The sequence below is a fragment of the Adiantum capillus-veneris genome, chromosome 26, assembly GCF_014529385.1.
Source record: "Adiantum capillus-veneris isolate H3 chromosome 26, ASM1452938v2, whole genome shotgun sequence".
In the NCBI taxonomy this organism is placed as follows: Eukaryota; Viridiplantae; Streptophyta; class Polypodiopsida; order Polypodiales; family Pteridaceae; genus Adiantum; species Adiantum capillus-veneris.
In genome coordinates, this window is record NC_140956.1 from 42,234,276 (window position 1) to 42,256,387 (window position 22,112).

General features: G+C 42.1%; 1 protein-coding gene across 1 annotated transcript; it reads right to left on the reverse strand.

Moving 5' to 3' along the window:
• Window positions 1-893: 893 nt before the first annotated feature.
• On the reverse strand, window positions 894-16,947 carry LOC147423338 (uncharacterized). Its single transcript, XM_086502244.1, has 9 exons — window positions 16,253-16,947; window positions 15,703-15,869; window positions 5,825-6,006; window positions 5,095-5,379; window positions 4,948-5,006; window positions 2,802-2,838; window positions 2,643-2,714; window positions 2,290-2,566; window positions 894-1,510 (listed from the first exon to the last, which is right to left on the reverse strand). Exons 1-9 carry the CDS (start codon window positions 16,377-16,379, stop codon window positions 1,103-1,105), a joined length of 1,614 nt encoding a protein of 537 aa, XP_086358370.1. The 5' UTR covers window positions 16,380-16,947; the 3' UTR covers window positions 894-1,102.
• Window positions 16,948-22,112: the final 5,165 nt, after the last annotated feature.

Below are 22,112 nucleotides of genomic sequence, written 5' to 3' on the forward strand. Positions count from 1 at the left end.
GAACCCACCCAAAGATTGGTAGGGGATGGTTCTCCCTTAAGAGAGCACCTCCATACATTAGAAATTTTACCCATGGAAAACAACCAATAAGGCAAATTTCATCCCAAGGCAAAGGGCTTCATTTTACACCAGAGGAAATTCTATGAGAAGTCCCAAAGTCTTATGGCACTACCTTATTGCAAAATTCCAAAAAACTATCAAAACGAGTTAGAAACTAGTATGGTGGCACAAGCTTTTGTTTAGTGAGAATCTAAGGAGATGCCAAGCTTGTGAATGAATAGAAAAAGGGGGAACCACCCAGATGGCGGGTGAGGTGAGGGAAGAGAGAGGAGGCAAGCATAGGACACTACACGAGGCATATGCGATTGTTGTAGTGCCCATGACAAATGTCACACAAGGCAAGAAGACGTGCCACCCGATAGGCGAGAGCGGCCAAAGGTGAATGCGAAAAGTATGTTATTCATATTCATATTTATATTTATATCGATAGCGTGATGCCGTCATGTTGGCGAGTTTATTAGGTGCTTGAGCCTACAAACTACGGTGGAGTTTCGATTACAATCTTCAGGTGCATTCCACCTAATAAAAATGAGTTGAGCTATAAATCTCAAAGAAATTTCTTCAAGTCAGTCAAAATGCCCTTATCTAGAATATCCAATCTTAGATAGGAGCTATGCTTCAAGAGAGGTTTCCACCTTTAAATTTTCAACTTGAAGATAAAGAATTTCAATGTAAAAAACTTCAAATATGGGCATTTTTATCATTACAGATATTCATTTGTAGTTTTTCTAGGTTCATGAACACTATGCACACCACAAAGCTTGAATGCACATATCATCTGCCCTTAAAAAGTCCCACAATCATTCAAAAGGCTGACCAGATTGATACACATGAGCCTAAATGTACATGATTTTATATTAAGAAAGCTCTTCACTCATAGTCAAAAGGCAGATAATGCCAATGTCGCACAGCAGAATCTACAATCCCGTAAACCCTATGAAAGCAAGCATTATTCACAATGCCCAGTTATAATTACAAGTGAATCTGAATGTTATTGAGAAAAAAATGCTTAAAAGTATCAAATCTGAATAAAAATTCTAGACTAAGCAGGTGCCTTGGGAGGCGTTTGATGAGGGCCCGATCCCCTTGCCATGAATTGTGGATTTTGATCTTCATTGATATGGTGAAAGAACCTATGCTTGCGTCGCCTGTTGAAGACGATCCAAAGCCAGATTGAGAACATGAAACCACCTGAAATCAGTGCCAAACCTATGTATTGCCATTTGATGTATTTTCGAAGTGGATGACAACGTTCCTCACGAATGGTTGTGAAGACTTGCCGCACAAACTGGCAGTTTGCTAAGTCCAAAAGGAACGGAATGTTTTCATTCAGCCCATTCACTACTAGAACGGATCGGTTGAGCTGATCATATATTTGCGGAGTCAACTTGCCTGCCAATTGGCATGCCTCACTAGCTGCTGCATTGCTACACACATAGGGTAACCAATCCTGCATTTACAAAGCAACCAATACAAAAACAGCTTCAGTACCGTATAATCTTTCCTCCCTTTTGTTTGTTCTGTGTGCGTGCAATGGATCAAATTTTAACCTACACCGACCTCCTCTAGTTGCCATCATAAAATGCAATCAATCATTCATTCAAGGTTGTCCTTGAGCTCATCAAATTTCAAATTGACTTGAAACACCGCACCATCCCCCTCCCTGCCCACTTCCGTTAAATGTTTCCTCCCTTTCATTCGTTTGTGAGTATGCAATTTATCAAGTTTTGACCTACACCTACATTATCCCCTCTAGTTGTCATCATACACATGCAATGAATCAATCATTCAAGGTTGGCCTTGAGCTCGTCAAATTTCAAATTGGCTTGAAACACCGCACCATGCCATACATTTTTAGTTGTCACCATACCTTCATTCGTCATAGTAACATGGGACATGTCCCTTATTTCCACAAGAGGGTTCGAAACAAGGGGACAGCCCAGGATGGTGCTGCAGTGGGGGGACCGGGAGGACCTTGGGGACAGGAAGCATAAAAATAGGCATCCCATGTTACTATGATGTCATTCCTCATTGGCACCATACACATGCACCGAATCATTCACTCAAAGTTGGCCCCACCCTATCTGAGCTCATAGCATTGAAGTTCATTAAATTGGCTCGAAACAGGCATCCATGCTTACGCACTCTTATCCGTGCTCAACTGTTCACATGTAGCAAGAATCATCGTGGAAAATATGCACCATCTAAATGAACGACTAGATTACCCACCTGAGAAGCACTAGAAATGTCTACACATCCGGGTGCATTAAGAGTTGGCTGCAGTGGATTGCACATTAAAGGTAGCCCCTGTGTCGTGCCATTGTTCAAAACTGTTGAGATACCCGCATTAATGCCAGTAACTGTATCATTTGTTAGTGCTCTTGTTTGATCCAAAGCCGTATCAGTCGTGTTGATATCAACACATGGTAAGATTTCTTGCAGGCTTGTTTGGGCAGATGGATTGGCAACCCATTGTTCCATTGCAATGCAGGTATCACCGATAACACTGAGAATCCACAATCACCGTCACTCCTTGCATACTTTCAAATCTAGAAAACCTCAAAGATCACACGTACACCTACTTGTTGAGCATAATGTACACCCCACATAAAATCCAAGTTGCCGCGACAAGAATCCAGACAATAAGTACTAGCCTGCAATCATGTTCCAACCATGTCATGATTTAGGCATTCTTCTTGACCAATAGATTCAATGGCCTTGAAAGGGAGAGAATCACTTACATATACATGAGCACTGTGATCCCAAGCACCGAAAATACTGCACATCAAAGGAAATTGCGTGAGCATCAAAATGTTGGCAAAGACATCTCTTTGGACGAGTCCAAAACACTGCAACCGCTAGACAAAGAGAAAGAAAGAAATTCAAATTTGAACAGGACAATTGTTTGCCTGTGAACTATTGCGCTTTGTCATCATTATGTACATTCTGAAACATACACCAAGCGCACCCACACCTGCATGCACATTGCAAGCCCTTTCACAAATACATACACACACAGATACACATGTACAAACATACACACTCATTTAACGTGTGCGTGAATGAATGAATGTACAAAAGTGTAGAAGTAATAGAATGACAGCCAAAATGTGCATAAAGACTGCCCTATTCATAGCAACCATGCTGATCTTTACTTCCCCTCATGCAAGCTAAGGTTGAGCATGTAAGTAACTAATCACTTACAAGTCTTGACCAGAACTAGAAGGTGCTACAATAATACAATCAATATAAGAAACCATCATTTGACCCTTGTAACCTTCTTAAACCTAGGTTAGAGCAAGTCGACGGTGCATCCATCGCTGATCTTCACCAGAAGGTACTAGAATCAAAATGAGAAACCGTATTTGGCACCATTGCAATGCAGCCCTTGCAGCCCGTCAAAGCTACATTTGAGTAAATCAATCGTGCACCATTCACTAGTCAGAATATAGCTATAGATGGAGCACCTTGCAACCAAGTTGTATGCATGCCAACATTATCTTGATTTTTTTAACGAAACGGATGTAGTTTCAGACTTAGACCGAAACACGCTAAAACCTCTGAATCCCGTTTCGAAACTCCATGGCTACAATTTTGTTGGGGGGGGGCATGCATTCCACCGCCTCTTACAATCCTCTTCACTGTTTCTGTTTTTCATTCATTGCTTTCTGAAGAGCATCAAGCAACTCTCTACCTGCTGGGTTGAGTAAATGGATCTGCCACCTGACAGCCTCGGGCCTAGTGCCCCCTTGCCTAACCACTCTTCGCTTCAACGGCCCACTCTCTTTATTTTGTTTCTGTATTGTTGTTTGTTGCTTGTTCATTTTCCCTATTGGGGGTATGGTAGCCTCTCTCTCAGGTCCTCACGTAGCTGCAGACTACCTCCCGGCAAAGGCTAAACACTTTCTCTGCCCCTTAACCAAGAGCATCTCTAGGAGTTGTCAGTCCTGCACCGCCTTGCCTGAGTCGTGACCACTCTTCATTTCGGCAGCCCACTTTCTTTCCTTATTTTTTGTTGTTTCTTGCTTGTCCTGTTGGGGGTAGCCTAGCCTCTCCCCTGAGTCCTCTGCAGCCGCAGACTGGTATGGCTCCTGAATTCCTCTGTCCCACAACCTCGAGCATCTCTAGGAGTTTATATATGTATATATATACATATATATATGTATATGTATATATATACATATATATATGTATATATATATATATATATATATCTGTATATATATACATATATATCTGTATACATATATATATGTACATATATATACATATGTATATATATATCTGTATACATATATATATATATATGTATATATATATATATATATATGTATATATATATATATATATATGTATATATATATATATATATATATGTATATATATATATATATATATATGTATATATATATATATATATATGTATATATATATATACATATATATAATATATATATACATATATATAATATATATGTATACATATATATATATATATATATACATATATACATATATATATATATATATATATACATATATATAATATATATGTATACATATATATAATATATATGTATACATATATATATATATATATATATATATATATACATATATATATATATATGTATACATATATATGTATATATGTATACATATATATGTATATATGTATACATATATATGTATATATGTATACATATATATGTATATATGTATACATATATACATATATATATATATATGTATACATATATATATATATATATATAGATATATATATATGTATATACATATATATATATATGTATATATACATATATATATATATATATATGTGTGTGTGTGTAGAGAGAGAGAGAGAGAGAGAGAGAGAGAGATTACAAAATCCAAGAAGAATCAAGAGTAGCATCACTCCAGCCACCACTATCATGGCAAGACGCCTGTCACAAATAGGAAAGAAACCCATGTTATCAAATCATCAGCCGCCCCACGATTCAAAATCATGGAGTTCAAAGAAAGTAGCCTTACACTTTATTCAAGGCCTCTGATATATCGTGTGCATTATCCGCTGTTTTTGTTTCCAAGGTGTTTGCTGCATTGTTCAACTGTGAGTCCAACTGTTGAATCTGAGCCTTCCTTGAATCTGGGAGCGCAAATTGCAAGACAGCAATTGATTCGGACTCAGCAAGAACTGCAGATGTATTACGCAGTCGCACTACGACTTCCCTCGATTCTTGTACAACATAGTCTAGCGTCTCAGATAGCTCGTCATGTAACTTGCCTTGACCTATATACACTAACACACATCCTGCCCTGTATAAATAAGTAGTAAGCATTAGCACTGAAAACACTGTTCCAACATCCATCAATACATATAAAACAAACAAGTGGTGGCCTTAGTGTTAGTCTTAAACATCTACAGACAAGGCACTTTCATGGACCCTTTGCTGGCCTTAATGTTAGTCTTAAAAATCCACAGACAAGGCACTTTCATGGACCCTTGCTGGCCTTGATGTTACTCTTAAAACATCCACAGATGAGGCACTTTCATGGACCCTTGCTGGCCTTAATGTTAGTCTTAAACATCCACAAACAAGCCACTTTCATGGACAATGTGTATCCTACACTTTGTGTTTTGATCCTGAAACATCCACAGTCTTAAAGAACTTGCTCCAGATTAACCATAAAATGTGCATGCTTATAAGGTCTTGGGTGTTGCATTTCTGGGTAGTAGCAGCTTGAGGTATGGAGGACTTACACAGCAGCGCCCGTGAAGAGAAGCAAGAAGAGGAACGGAAACAGGTTGCCGCCTTTATGAGAACCTTTTAACCAGCCATGGCAACAGCAACAGCAGCAGCAGAGGAGCAGTAGAAGCACCAATCCAAAAGCCAGCCATGCTGCCGCCAGCACAAAACCGACAGCACCAGTAAAACCAGCCGACTGTAAGCACAAAGAAACCACAACCCGATGACATTATTAAGCAACAATATGTCAACAATTTCCGTATCTAAAAAGTACACCTTCATATGCAACCAATTATTTTCTCTCAAATTCTCTATCGCAAATGTCAACACCAATCATTGTTAACACTCACAACATTACTCATTTTCTTTCCACTCTGTGCAATGGACCATCCTGCGCGATAGACTCCTGCTGAAATTGCCTTGTCTTACCAATATAAAAATACGTAGGGAAAAAAAAAGTAAAAAGGCTAGGTTCAAAACAACATGACCTCAGAGTCCCCCTATATGTACGGTTTCCCTCACTACAGGGGTTGATGTCGTCCACAGGGCATTCATCATCGTCATGAAATCTACCTATTATCCAAACTTTACTATTACTACTAATAATGATACTAAAGGCCTCTATAAAGCACAGCCCACAGCCATCTCAAAGAATTCTTAACCTCTCACAATGTGACATGCCAAGAAGAAGGAAAGGAAAGTCTTCAAACCTGGAGAAAATTTGAAGACAAAGATGTCAGGTTTGACAACTTCTTTTTAGAGTAGTCCAAGTTACAACCTGTGGGTATGTATCTCAAAGATTCAGTGAGCAACTGGTGGCTTGTCAAGATCTTGGAAGAAGCCCAGTGCAAGACTTCGAAGCATTTCAAGGTCGAGTTCTACAAGCAATGTCTACCTCCTGACTTTAAAAAGGATAGTCGCAGCAAAGTGGACACTTCTCTACTCAACAAATTTTGGACCATCCTTCTAAAGGTTACCCCTTTCATATAGATCTCATTTGAAGAAAATGCGCAAGATTGAGATGGGACCTCAACCTCCCCATGGGGAGAGCATGAAGGTGTATCCTCATGATACAGTTAAAAAAATGATGAATCAACTAATTTTGCTGAAGATTTGCATTGTGCTGGGACTCCTCGTCAACAAGAGCATAGCATAATCGTGCAAGGCCAAAATCAGTTTATGTGCAAGACAAAAGAAGCAGTTTATGAGCAACCTGAGGCTGATACAAAAAGCGTCCTGCACTAGAACACCCCAGTCTAAGAAGCAAGAGGCGCAAAGAAAAAAAAAGTTATCACTCCTACTAACTTGTGAGGGAAGATGTTTCTTCTGTGGAGATCAGGGTCCCAAGGAACCCAATCGCCCGTGTCCTCCAAACTCTTAGCTTAATCCCTAAAGTGCAAGGAAATACTAAGCAAGAGAGAAGAAAGCGACAACTTCTAAAAGCTTGGGAAAATCTCGACCACCAACAAGTTCTTATCATGTATGATATGTGAAGATACAGAATCATTTGTGATGGCACTCAAAAGAGGATGCAATGTAATTCTCGGCGTGCATTGGTGTTATCAGATTGATTCATCCAATCCTACATTTTGTGGAGACAACCTCTCTTTTCAAGTCAAGGGCACGAAGTTTTAGGCCTATGCCAACGTCGATGACCACGTGCCAACGCAATATAACAACTAGAAACAACTTTAGCACTTCACAAACTTGAGCTGAAAAGATCTTCACACTTGAGACAATACACAGAGTGGTAGAGTTCCACTCCCAAATGCAATGGCCCCTAACTAGCCGCCTCTTGATGTAGGTATTAACAATTGCTCTTCAACATACAACTGCCGGGAGAAGTAGACCCCCAGTTACACTTTGTGATTCTTGAGCAAACACTGATTTCAAGCATACATGCCAAATACCATCCCCACTAGACAATACATTCTCTAGCACGCTCCATGCAAATCTGCTAAAAGCAGCTAGCATAAAACGTGGAAATCCGTACGACCTACCACATCATCAGATCGGCACAAATCACGAAATTTCCCGTACAATTGCGCCACGTGGCATGTCAGCACAATTTGCGAAAATCAGCCTCAAAGATCAAGCCTTTGGTATTTTTGGGTTGGGCCCCTCAGCCAGTGCTCATTAGTTCTTTAAGTTGGTAGGGGTTAAATTTTAAATCCCAAACCACCTTTAGGCCACTTGGCCCATCTTTTGGGTTCACTTCCTCTTATCCACTTGGGCATGCCATGTCATCATTGTGTGACATTCCCCCCTCTTGAAATAACTGTGATCGCCCTCGATAACGCCTACAAAAAAACCAAAGGACAGAAACTTTCTGCTGCAGACACTGGCTCTATGTACCTATGCACCAAACTCCTCCAATCCAACACTTCTACAAAGCCACGAGTCACTGATCAATCACATTTCTGTCGAGGGTCCCAGATACAAATCATGATCATTGTGACCTATTTAGCAATCACACCCAAACCACGATCTTATCACGGCTGTCTTGATCTACTAAAGATTGTTACTATCATATTCATATCCTTTATTTTGGCATTTCGATCAAGCAAGCCATGACCATGACCATCCCCACAAGACAGTACATCCACATAGCATGCAACTCACAAAATCACACACTTAGTTCACATTGAACACCGTTTTTCAATCATTCAATCTAGCCATCTCATCCTGACCAGAGCTCTTGAAACACCTAGAACATTGTACAATCATCTTATCCTTTCGGAACTCTTGATGCACTCACAACAATATCCAACCATCTCATCCAGATGGACATCTTAATACACTAGAAACAGATTCAGTTCACATTCACTTAGCCATCACATCCAAATCTCGTTGATCTATAACAGATGTCTAGATGCATAAGATCAAATCATTATTAGACAAAATGCTGCAAACATTTCATCTTTCTTCACATGTCTCTAGCACACATGAAAGAGCACATGTCTTCAGTTTAATCAAGGAAATTTCCAATTCAATTTTCATAAAGTTAATCTACAAAACATTGTTAGCCTGTCAGTATCCCTAAAATCTCAAAGCGGAATTAGTAACTTTATTCAATCTAGGCAATCTATAACAAAGGAGTGGAGTGGCTCCCCTCTTGTGCAGTCCGCACCGCACCATATTCAACCTGCTGATCGGTAACTTTTGGCATAGACATTGCTAATATTCTGAAAGCTTCAAGGTGCAACGCTGTCTGAAGAGAATTTGCGATGTTCTCCTCCTCCATCCACTTTAAATCGAGGGCCAAAAAGTACCCTTGACCAAATTATCCGGTTGACCTAGCTTACCTTTCTATTCTTTTCTGGTGCCTTGTGACCTGTTGGTAGCCTAGCTAGCCTCCCCTCTCCACTAGCACCTCAATCTGAGCCGTCATTTTCTGATGAACCATCACTTGATTCCCTTACTTCATCGCAACCTTCGGATGCGCTACCATCTGATTCCTTTACTTCTCTTGAATCCTCTAATGAACTTTCATTCGGTTCCCTTGATTCGTTCTCTTCACTAGAAGACTCTCGCTTGTCCGTAGGATTCATTAACGAGTTGGCATTCCAAAACCTTTCTTGGCATGTCCCAAAAGTTTATGAATGGAGTCAAACCGTCGAATCCCTTTTGGCAAACCACTACTCAATCTGGTCCCTCAAAGTGACCCTCCGAAACGACGATACTAGGAAATAGATATCTCGATCCCCAAAACCTCTGGTTGTAGTCATCCAACGTATCTTTCTTAGTCGTTCTCAGATGATTCCAAGCCGTGATGACATCTGCTTCATATTCTTCCGTTATACAAGCAAAAGTGAAAATTCTCTTGAATTTTACCTACTTCTTAGGTGCTTCTATACCCAACAATAGAGTAGACTACCATGTTTGTGCATTTCATTTAAGTAAGATACGGCCCTTCGCACCTTGGAACGTTCCAAGAACCGACCTCCTGAGAAGGGGATGTTTCATTTAAGTAATGAGGCGGCCCTTTGCACCTTGGAGCATTCCAAGAACCGACCTCCTGAGAAGGGGATGTCAAACTTCTGTATGAACTCAAGGGGGTCCATGGGTGTCCTAATAGCCTGAAAACGTGACTACTTGACCTCCAACCTTGAACTCTATTGGTCTTCTTGTTCTTTTTCTCACTATCAGAGAGGTTGAGCTCTCCTCCTTTGAACTGCTAGATGGCATCTCATGCCTTCTAGACTTTTTCAAAAATCTGATTTTCTTGCTTCTCTTACTTTTTCTCCACTTCTTTTGCCTTTTCTCATCCTCTTTGGAACTGAAGGACGAAGCTAGACTTTTAAAAAAAAAAAGATTTTCTTGCTTCTCTACTTTTTCTCCGCTTCTTTTGCCTTTTCTCATCCTCTTTGGAACTGAGGGACGAAGAACTGTCAAAACTCTCTAAAGACGAAAAAAAATATGGGTCATCCTTGAAATAAACACACTTCTTCGATCTGCTTATCACCTCGAAAATCGACTTCTAGTCCAAATAACAGGAGAAATTTGTTGATTTCCTCTTCTCCTGAGAGTGCTTTAAGCCTTTCATTAACTCGTTCATCTTTATTTCAAGCACTTTGTCAAACTCTCTTTGCGAGTACAGTTTCTCCTTTTCAGCACTCGGCTTTTCTTTCAACTTCCTGATAGTCTTGAGAGGAGAATCAACGGCCTCTTGCCATCTTGAATGAACCTCATCATTTGGGTAATTCTTCAGGTGATTCATATATTTCGGATCTTTGGAGTACTTGATCAATCATTTCATAGACATGACAACTTGTAGTTGACGTTTGTACTCTGTTCTGTCGAGATTCCCCAACGAAAAATTTGTCAGAATCTCTGTTGGTTTCTTCTCTTCCCATGCTGATTTTTCGTATTTTCTTCATCTCCCCACACACCAAAGGTCAGAGAAGTGTCGTCTCTCTTAGATTCTCCACGAGAACCCACGTGTGTTGCAGAAAGGATCGGATCCTTTGTAGAAGAAGAATCGTATAAGCTTCTGATATCACTGTTCAAGCGAGAAATCAATAGCAACACACGAACAAAAACTGCAATATCACTGAACTTAAATAGAGAGAGAGAGAGAGACACACACACGACACGACGCAATTCCAAGCCAAGACACATTGGCCCTAATGATTGGCACCCCTTTCGGTATTTCTTTATCATTTCACTTCGCAAAGTACAACTCCCGAGGGTCCAACTCTCTCCAAGACGCTACGTCCATATGCTCCACAAAGAGTGACCCTTTGGGCACTTATAAACATACAAAGGTTGCTCAAAAGCAGACCCCCAAAAGCACTTAATCCAAAAGCATTGCACCCAAAAAGCATTTGCACCAAAAGCTCCACCGCAAATCTGCAAAAAGTAGCCAACGCGACACGTGGAAATCCATACAGCCTGCCCCGTCATCAAGTTAAGAGCAAATAATGGAATTTCCGTACAGCTGTGCCACGCGGCATGCCAGTGCGATTTACAGAAGTCAGCCTCAAAGATCAAGCCTTTGGTATTTTTGGGTTACGCTCCTCGATCGGTGCTCATAAGTTCTTTAAGTTGCTAGTTAAATTCCTAACCCCCTTTTAAGTCCCTCCACCCATCTTTTGGGTTCATTTCCTCTTGTCGACTCGGCCATTTCTCTTCGAGTTGGGCACGACACATCATCACTTTCTGACAGAAATTAGTAGATGCACATCCCAGAATCTTTAATTGTAGTGGTCTAAAGCCTCGCTAGAAATCATCTTCAAATTACCTCTCTGCGAGATAAGTTTCACGACCAAAAGAAATGTGAGAAGTGCAAGCAAAAATATTCTTAAAAGTTTACCATGTCCTTGAAGCAAGAGCCTTTGTGGACAAAAGAACTCTCATAATTGCATAGCGTTGTCCTTAAGGAAGCGAGCTAGCACAAGAAATCTATTCTTTAGTATAATTTCCAAGCGAATAAATATTGTCGAACTATTGTAAGAACGGTAGTGATTTCACCTTTAGATATATAAAGAAGGTGAAACATTTGATTGTGGATCCACCTGTCAAAGTCGACAATGCGGAAGTGTAGAGACCGCGAGAGAGAGAGAGAGAGAGAGAGAGAGAGAGAGACTCCCGAACCAATCAACCTTGGCAATGAATAATTGAATGTCTATACAATGGAGGCAAGGGGTTGCTTATATAGAAACCTCAGTAAATTGCCCTACCCAGACTTTGACAAATAAGTAAAATAAATACCTAAAAGCCAAACTAAATAATGGGATCACATTGGGCAATTCACTTGAGGATCCAAAACTCTTAACACCCTCTCTGCAGCTCATAGTGGACATCAATAGTGAGACCAAGTTGATGAAAAAGCTACCATGGACACCCCAGTAGAGGTACCTTCCACTGGATACACCTCGGATTTGCTACCCTCAACTTTGTTCCTTAGTAGAATGCCATCTTGAGCATCGATTGCCTTTTTGGAAAATTTGAATTGTAGACCACACTACGTCCAATAATCCCCATTCTTGAACTGTGAACACATCCAAAATATAATACTCCAAGATAATGAACTGTGGAACACATCTTGTCCATGATCTGACCAACAACAATGGACTGGTGCACTCATCCATTGTGATTTAGATACGTCCGATTGGTTCTTTGCCAGATGCATGTGCATTGAACTCCAACCTACGGGTCCAAGCACCGATAACTTGAACTCCAACACAAGGGTCCAAATTGATTAGGGAGCATTGCTTGCCTCTCACAAGCCTCTCTCTCGCTGAAGCTAGTGGCGACGCTTGCACTTTGACCAGAAATCTGACATTGAGGCTACTATGGCTGCCGCACATGTGCCATGCCGATCTCCTCTGTCAAATCTTTATTACAGTAATCTCTGTCTAGCCTGCCTTTGTCTTTGTCTATCTGTGAAATCCTGCTTTTGCCTCTGGCTTCAAACTCCCGAGCCAAACAAAACGTCGTGTCAAATTTATAACAAGAGTTGTCTGACCTTCTGGGTACCGAGGCAGCTAACTGAGTACCGGTACTGCCATCCTTGTGAAGCTTGCCTTTCCCATTGTCCTCTAGCAAACTCGCCATTTGCTTTTGGCTGCACAATCTCAAGCCAAACAATTTGTGTCACTGCATAGGCTGCTAACTGAATGGTGAATCCGCTATCCATAGCCATTTGTTGGTTTTGGTTATTGAAGTCGTTGGCGCTCGAGCAAGGGGGGAGCCATGATGAAGTTGCAAAATCTGGAACTCTGAGAAACCTTCTCACACTCCAAGGCTAGCCACGCGAACCAAGCCTCGAATTCCCGAGCCGATCCTCAAAATCTACTATTGCTTGTCCGTCTCCCACAACCGAGTCGATTTTCGCCCTCTCTTGAGCCCTTCCCACTTCTTCGACTCCCAAGCCGCTCCTAAGGTAGCCAACTCTATCCTTATCAGCAGAAAAATGCCGCCCTCGACGCTGCTCGCTCACAGCATTTCAAAACGTTGGATCGCAGTGTGATGGCCATTTCTCATTGGCAAAGAAGTGGCCTGGCGCTATTGTCAAGAAGCGTCGCACGCACGAGGACGTAGGAGGGGTTGAAGTTGCCGCCACCAAGGGAGACTACAGACAGCGAGCGTTTTAAAACGCTCAACACCAGGAGGGTTGACCGACGGGCAACGCTGCAGAGAGCAGCGTTTTCGCTACGCTTGTAGGGTTCAACGACACCTGTGAGTAGCATCCTTTTAAAACACAGGAGGCAGAAAAAGGGGGAGATGACGTCGACATCAATGGAGATCTCAAAGGCTCTTCTCCTCCTCCAAGCAGCTCATCCTCCGCCAAAGCTCTACACAACACGGCTCCGATACCATGAGAGAGAGAGAGAGAGAGTCTCTTGAACCAATCAACCTTGGCAATGAATAACTAACTCTCTATACAATGGAGGCAAGGGGTTGCTTTTATAGCAACCTCAGTAAATTGCCCTACCCAGAATTTGACAAATAAGTAAAATAAATACCTAAAAGCCAAACTAAATAATGGGATCACATTGGGCAATTCACTTGCCAAAACTCTAACACCAATGTCATTAAAATCCTTTGGTTGAGGAAGGGTAGGCACTTGTGGGAGATAATACGCATAAGCACAAGGGCTTCAACTGTGAAATACACAAGGTGGTGGTGAAGGCAAGGGCAAAGGTGATGCAAGAGCAGGTTTTGCAACCATCTGTTCAAAAAAACCACCAAGTGGAAAAGCAAGATCTCCCGAATGTGAGATAACACCTAAAGACATAATTGGAAGCATCATGAAATTCAAGAGTTATTGCAAATTTTGTAAAGAGGTTGTGGATGCCTAGAAAGCAGATCTTGCGACTTATTGACAAGAAACTATAGATATTCATCCGAGTCCATAGCTTCCAATTATAAGTTGACAAAGGACAGTTTGCTCATTTGAAACGAATACTACCGATCTCTGATACCACTGAAATTGTAAGGGCACACATGCCGACGGAATATAACAACTCAAAACAACTTTCGCACTTTGAACACTTGAAACGATCCTCACACTTGAGACAAGACACGGAGTAGCAAAGATCCACTCCCAGATGCAATTGCCCCTAACTAGGCACTGTTTGTAATATTTGTTTAGTAAATGCTCTTCGCAAATACAACTGCCGGGAATACATTCGTCCATGCAAAACTTTAATTATGAGGCTCTTCTAAAGCACATAATTCAAGGCCCTTGGCTTTTAATAACTTTTGCCCCCAAAAACTAGAAAATAAACTCGTTCTAATACTCAGATCCAGAACGCTCCTGGCCCCAAAAAGCTGCCATGTCATAACAGTCACTGCAACCAGATAAAGCAAATTGAGACACGTGGCATTGGAAAACCAGTCTCCTTAATATATATAGTATATATATAGTATAGATTGGGGCCCACCTAGCCCTTTAGGTCCGACATGCCACGTAACCATTTTGCAACAATTTCTTCATGATTTTCAAAATTGCTTTACAGACTCTTTGCCAAATAGGTTGGCTCCCACCCACTCGGAAAGATCATAAGATTGATCTGCTTATTCATATCTCATCCGAACCAAGCCCCCTATCAGGTCAGTCCAAGTAAACAAGGAGATACTCCGTCAAGTGGCTGAGCTTTTAGAGAAGGTCTCATTCAACCTCATTTGTGCTTTTGGTACCAAAGAAAGATGGCACATTCCATGTGTGCTGATTGCCAATCTTTGAATACAATCATCACCAGAATTGCTTAGATAGATGATGTTCTTGAGAAGTTACACAAGGTGCTTGTATATTTAGCCTTCTAGATCTCAAGAACGGCTATCATCAGATTTGTATAGCTTCTAAAGATGTGCATGAGATTAATACACACACATCAGACACGTACATTGTATGCTCATATGCAATCATGCAATTGGAATCACGAGTTGTGGCTGCCCCCTCCTCTGATAATAAAGAAAATCCAAGGCTTCCTGACTCTCCATACTCCATCCATGACCTAAATATGGGTAAATCAAGGGACACACGCCAAATCCAAGCGCCCTCATAAACTGGCCCAAAAGAAAGGTAACCTGCCAAATTGTAGGCACCACCCAAGACCTATCAACAAACTAGCGAGAAATCTTAAGATGCTGATCCCATACTTTTTCAATTGAGCTAATGTCGACCGAATCAGGGATAAAAAATTAACTCTAGCACTAATGCCACCAGGCTCAGTCAGCTACCTGGGTATGAGCTCTCTGTGTTTGAGATGGCAATCAGGGAATTGAATTGTGGACTTGCTGATCCTGTACACTCGACACTACTGATAAAAAAAACTGATGGTGCGCTCTCTCTCTCTCTCTCTCTCTCTCTCTCTCTCTCTCTCTCTCTCTCTCTCTCTCTCTCAATGTTAAGTTAGTGAGAGAAGAAAGTCAAGTAACTTACGCCCCAATAGTGCTTGTTTTTGACGTCCCAACCATCACGATAAATTTCAAAGTTATTGAGAGGGTCTCTGCGTTCCGTGCGATCCTGGGCCAGCACCAAGTAATTGGTAGAGACATTGGTCTGCAGTAAAGTGCGCCCACCCGGCCTCACAGCTGCCCAATCCAATCCTGCAACCAAAAAATCCAGAAATATAAATTAAATATTCGCATCAAATTTGCGAGCGATGAATCTCACAACAGCAGGAAAAAGAAAACCAAAATTTGAGCAATAATTTCAAATGTTCTAATGTCAGCGTTGAATTGGGATTAGCAATAATTATACTGACAGCGTTAAATTGGAATTTTGGGCAATAATTTTATACTGACAGCGTTAATTGAAAGACGCATTAATGGCAGAAACGCAGATTAATGGCTTAGATTTTCACGGCTTTGTCTGATTGGCCAAATTAGCAAGCTTAATGATTGCAAAGAGAGAGATAATTAGCTGCTAATGAAGAGAGAGAGAGAGAGAGAGAGAGAGAGAGAGAGAGAGAGAGAGAGAGAGAGAATACCTGCATTTCCGGCAAGGCAGCCGGCATGCACCGAGCGCGGGCTGCAATTCACCGCCAGGAAGAAGAAGAGCAGCACAAAGCATGGCCAGATTTTGGGTTGTCTACATAGCTCTATGAGCGTCCTCATAGGCGCTCTCTCTCTCTCTCTCTCTCTCTCTCTCTCTCTCTCTGTGTCTGTGCCCCCACAGCAAAACCCAACAAACCTTTCTCCTCCTTGTCTGCGCAGAGCTCAATGCGAGTGGAAAGAGAGAGAATGAAGAGAGAGCAAGGCGCCTCAAGCAAGGTAACGTCACACCCGGATATTAACCTTTGATAGCAGGACAAAGAAAGAATGAACGCGTAGCAGTCGGCGAGTCGCCTCGGAACTTCGAAAGCTTAAAAATTAAAATAAAATGAAAAGCAAAAATGTTTATCCTTCTCTCCTCTCTCTTCTGCCTCCCTCTCTCCTCTCTCCTCTCCACCTCCGTGTGCCCTGTCGCGGGTCAGAGAGTCGAGATCTGTAAACAGGTTGCTTTTTTGGACGGGTGTGTATCCGAGAGTGTCCCTCACTGAATGACACACACAGTCACACACGCACAGGCAAACAGTGTCAGCCTGTGACAGTTGACAGTGCGTTGCACAGTGTGCTCAGTGTACACTGTACAGTGTGTAGTGCTGTAGCGTGAGCAAGAGGAGATCTACAGGAAAACCGCTTGCCACGGCCCCCGTGAGAACGGGTCGCACTTCGAAACTGCTGGTTTTACACTAAAAAAGCGAAAACCAGAACCGCGTGTTTTTGAAGCTGCTGCGCAGCCCGCGCACTGAAACTCGGCCTGCAACGTGTACCGAGGAGCTGTCAAGAATTTAGCAGGTCGAGGTCACAACGAGTTGATACAGCGCGGTCAGGGCCGATTCACACGGCCGCCTCTCTCATGCTCACAGATGCCCACCCACGTATCACTCGAAAAGGAAAGTAAAGGTGCGACTTTTCCTAACCCTGGTCCTTTAAACTAAGGGCAACACTGGTAGAGTTTAGAGCACGTTCTTGCATAGGGGTGCTACTCTCACTTTTGCCACTCTTGCAACGCTAGTGATATCGCTACTAAAGTGAGGGACAACGTCCGCACAAAGTAGAGTTGCTTGACAACTGCAACTGCCTATAGCCCATGTGTAGTCAGAGGCAATTCCAAAAATTGAAATTTCAGATGATGCCCACCAATGCCGCCATCCAATGTCCTCTTTGTGCGTCAATACCATGAGGGTGTGGGTGCTTTGCCCCTCTCTCTCTCTCTCTCTCTCTCTCTCTCTCTCTCTCTCTCTCTCTCTCTCTCTATAAAACACACTCACACATAGATAATGGTCGATCATGACAACAACATAGTGATTCCCCTCGTAGAAATTTTCCAAGTATGCAACATTGTTGCACCCAATTGCAACTTCACATCTAGAGCTTGCAACTAGCAACACAACTTTTGCAATCTCTTGTCCTTGATGTGGACAAAGAGGACGATGAAGACCTCGTTGCCGCAATGATTTCGACTTTTCATGCAACGGCCGACAACCTCTTCTTGCAAGCTACACACGCTTCGGGGGTGATATTTCTTCCCAAACATGGCATGTGAAATTATGATCCATGCATTGGTAGCCTAATTATAACCTGTGGTGTTTGCTCAACAATGAGCGCTTGCAACCCTTCTTTCTATTGTCGCAAACGTTCTTCAATCAACTAGCTACACTTTTGCACAATGACCTAATCTAGGGAGATATTTCATTGTCGCTCCTCACAATACAGGTCGATACGTTTTTGGAGAGGAAAGTTGTGCTAGCACTCATGCGGCTTGCTACAGGGGCCTCCATGCGTATTGTCCCAACCCCTTTAGAACCAATTCTTTAAACTAAGGCGAACACTAATAGTGTTTAGAGCACGTACGTGCACATGCGTATTGTCCTAACCCCTTCAGAACCTGTCCTTTAAACTACGGGCAACACTAGTAGTGCTTAGAGCACGTTCGTGCACAGGGGTGCTACTCTTGCCATGGCCACTCTTGCCCAACACTAGTGATAACGCTGCTAAAGTGAGGGACAGTGTTCGCATAGAGTATAATTGCTCAACAACGGCCTACAACACACGCCTGTGTAGTCGGAGGCAATTTCAAATGATGCCCACCAATGCCGCCACCCAATGTCCTCTCTCTGCATCAATACCATGAGGGTGTGGCTGCTCTACTCCTCATGCTACAAGTACTCTCTCTCTCTCTCTCTCTCTCTCTCTCTCTCTCTCTCTCTCTCTCTCTCTCTCTCTCTCTCTCTCTCTCTCTCTCTCTCTCTCTCCCATAGACCCTTTGTAGATGGCGCGAACCAACTCTAAAAGCGACCTATACATAGCAGAATTACCAATTTAGCTAGTAATTACCAACCGATAATTGTACGCTTGATAATAAGTCAGAATCCAGTATGACACCTATAAATAGGACCGCTACTTTCATTTTGGGAGTGATCTATCTTCTGTTGGTCGGTCTTGAGCAGAGCTCTATTGTACCCATAAGTCTTTGGAACATGTGTACCTTCTTGTAATCCAGTACTCAATGTGATATCATTTGTACTTCTGACTTAGTAATTTGAATATCTCACTTGTAGTTGTCTCAGTGTCCATCATCTGATTCTGTTCTTTCAATTTAGCCCAATTTTTGTCTGTCTATTTTTCCATTTCGTCATATTTTTTTCATCCTATCTAATGAGATATATGACATCTGACTCTGGAGTTCTAAACCTGGAATAGTTGTCAAGTGACTAGCTCATTCCATTTTGGTGATCACGATGGTGAGCTAAAGCTCTTGATAGGAACCAATCTCCTACTTGAAATTCAAAGTCAATCAATTATTCGCAATGGCGTCAAGACGTTCTCGGCAAGAGGAATAAGACCCACTACGGTGTTTGCTAAGGACCAAGACTACATCAACACAATTGCTAAAGGATCGGAGTAGAGCTCTAACAAGAACCACGTTCTCAAAATGAGGAAACTAATGCCAATCCAGGGAGTGGAAACAATGCGGGACATAGGGATTCTCAACATTCAGTTCAATCAAGGAAAAGTCATTCAAGAGAGAGCTAAGAGACGCTCTCATTCGCATGGGTCTTAGATTTTAGAGCAAAAGGTCAAAGAAAAGGTATATATTGATGTAGTGATGCGAGTAGGCATAGTATAAGAGTAGGGCACGCAAAAGCCAATCACGGGGATAAACCTGATGCTATCACAGAAATCGATGACAATTATAATGACATATGGGAGGCTGATACAGATCATCACAACTAGCACATACGTAGGGTAAATAAAACAGATCATAAGGAGAAGAGAATCGGATCATCATAGATCCAAGTATGGGGAACAATCTATTGATCTAAAAATTGCTTTTGCAACATGCAAAGGCAGTAGAAAGGACGATCTAGATGTGCATATCCAAGCCTTTAAACAATATGCTGACTTGAAGGATATTGATGAACATGAGTGGACAGAATACTTTATAGAAACTCTAAAGGATGCAACAGGGAAGTGTACTACCACTATCCAGCATGCAAGCTTCGAACCTACGGCAAGTTGAAAAAGGCATTCCTATTGGAGTACAGTGAGAACCGCGGGGATGAAGATAATGTTGAGATGTTGAGCTCTACACCTTGAGCTGGCATCCACTACGGGTCTTGGCCGCTTACGGCATTTACTCATTGGCGCGTTAGGTGACCGACACGGAGGATCTCTGCCACTGATTCTACAGCTGGACTACACTTATAGTGCCATCCTAGTACGCTTCTAGCGAGTTCACACTTAGTGACCGCATGTACATATGTGCTACTTTTCAGCTTTAGCACTTAGTCATTTTGTACTCTCTTTTCTGTGAAGAAGAAGAAGAAGCTTTCCATCTCTGTGTGCTTTGTGCTTGTCTTGTGTAGCTCTCTTGCATCCTCATTCTTTACATGGTATCAGAGCCTGGTGCAGGCAAGAGAGGCTAAGAGAGTAAGAGCATCACAATCCCTTCGTTTGTACAAGTTTCTGAACAGGTCTCCAAAGTGCAGTATACAGAGATTTAGTGTACAAGTACAGTGGTTGTATGTACGCTTGATTGTGGACACTTGTTGAGTGTAGAAACCGTTACAGGTACCACGATAGCAGGTTCAGCAGATTTGCATGTTTTTGCAGATTGCAGCTATTTTGTCTTAGTGCTTCAAGATGTCTGACGGTTTCAGTCAGATTGTTACTGAGAAGGTTGAGAAAAATAACTACCCTGCATGGAAGTTCATAATAACAAATTTCCTAAAAGGAAAAGGTTATTGGGACTATGTAGAAGGAGACAATAAAAAGGAACCAGAGATTCCCGAGGAAAATGCTACAGCAGAACAAAGGAAAGCTTTGAGGGACTGGCAACAAGGCCAGAGCAAAGTGATATATTGGCTTTCTATGAGCATCACAGATGGCATGATGGGCTATCTACAGGATTCTGAAACCCCCGCCATTGCATGGAGAAACTTAGGCAGAGTGTTCGAGGTGAACACCAAGGCCAGGAAGCTTCAACTAAAGTCGGAGCTAAATCAGGTTAAGAGGAACAACCTCTCAATCAATGATTATGCCTTGAAGATCAAGAGTATCATTGAGGCTCTTGGATCTATTAAAGTCTCAGTGGAAGACGATGACATTGTCCGTGCATGCTTGGATGGTCTAGGAGATGAGTATGTACATTTTAGGTCTTCCATGAATACAAGAGACGACATCCCCGTGTTCCAATATTTGATTTCTATGCTTATTCTTGAGGAGAAGAACCTTGACACATCTTCTTCTCATGGCAGAAATAATTCTGAACAGGCCTTCTATTCTAACTCCAACAGAGGTAGAGGTAGAGGTCGTGGTCGATGCCCAAGGGGTTGCAGGGGCCAATTTCTGGAAGGTCAATCAAATCAAAACAATACAGGTGGCAGGGGAAACCAGTCTTAAGGCAGGGGGAGTCAAAGAGGTCGTGGTGCAGGATCAAGCAGGCAGCAACATACTCCAGATAGCAGAGAATGTTGGACTTGTGGTGAAAGAGGTCACATGTCACGTGACTGTCCAAAGGGAAAAGCAAGTGGAAAGAGAGAACAGGGCAACTATGCATCTACCAGCAGAGATGCAGATGACAGCAAAAACGAGCACATGTTTGTTATGCAACATGTAATGAATACAATGACTGCAGAGAATTCCACCCAAGATGATGTTTGGTATGTGGATTCAGGTGCCTCTAATCACATGACGTCTCGTGGAGAGTGGTTTAGAGATATGCGCAAACCAGATGTGTCAGGCTATGTGCAGACAGGAGATGACACAGCTCACCCCATTGCTCATGTAGGGGACATACCTCTAAATACGAAGAGTGGGAAATCAAAGTACTTAGCAGATGTACTTCATGTCCCAAACATTACAAAGAATCTTGTTTCTGTTGGACAAATGGTTGAACAGGGTTTGTAGGTTCGCTTCAATCCAAATGGTTGTTATGTAGAAGATTTCCAGAATGGTTGTAAGCTAATCACAGAGGGAAAATGTGTGGGCAGAATGTTTACGCTGAATGTAGACATGCCGGAGGTAAAAGCTGCATTATTTGCACAGGGCACAGGTGTTGTGGTTGATGTTGACATTTGGCACAAACGCATTGGCCATGTCAATGAGCAGAGATTGCGCAGCATGCAATCAAAACAAATTGTAAAAGGTTTGCCCAAATTCAAGGTGGATGGAATGCATAAAGTGTGTGCAGCATGCCAGTTTGGAAAACAGTCAAAGGGCTCATTTCCACATGAGCGCAATGTATGTAAAAAGCCACTTGAGGTGGTGCACACAGATGTTTGGGGTCCAACTGATACTGCA

Coding starts and splice junctions, on each gene's coding strand:
- LOC147423338 (XM_086502244.1), bottom strand. CDS start 16,379: ATGAGGACGCTCATAGAGCTATGTAGACAACCCAAAATCTGGCCATGC. Junction 2,839..4,947: donor CTTGATTCTTCTTGGATTTT/GTAATCTCTCTC, acceptor TTTGATGTGCAG/TATTTTCGGTGCTTGGGATC. Junction 2,567..2,642: donor GTGTACATTATGCTCAACAA/GTAGGTGTACGT, acceptor GTGGATTCTCAG/TGTTATCGGTGATACCTGCA.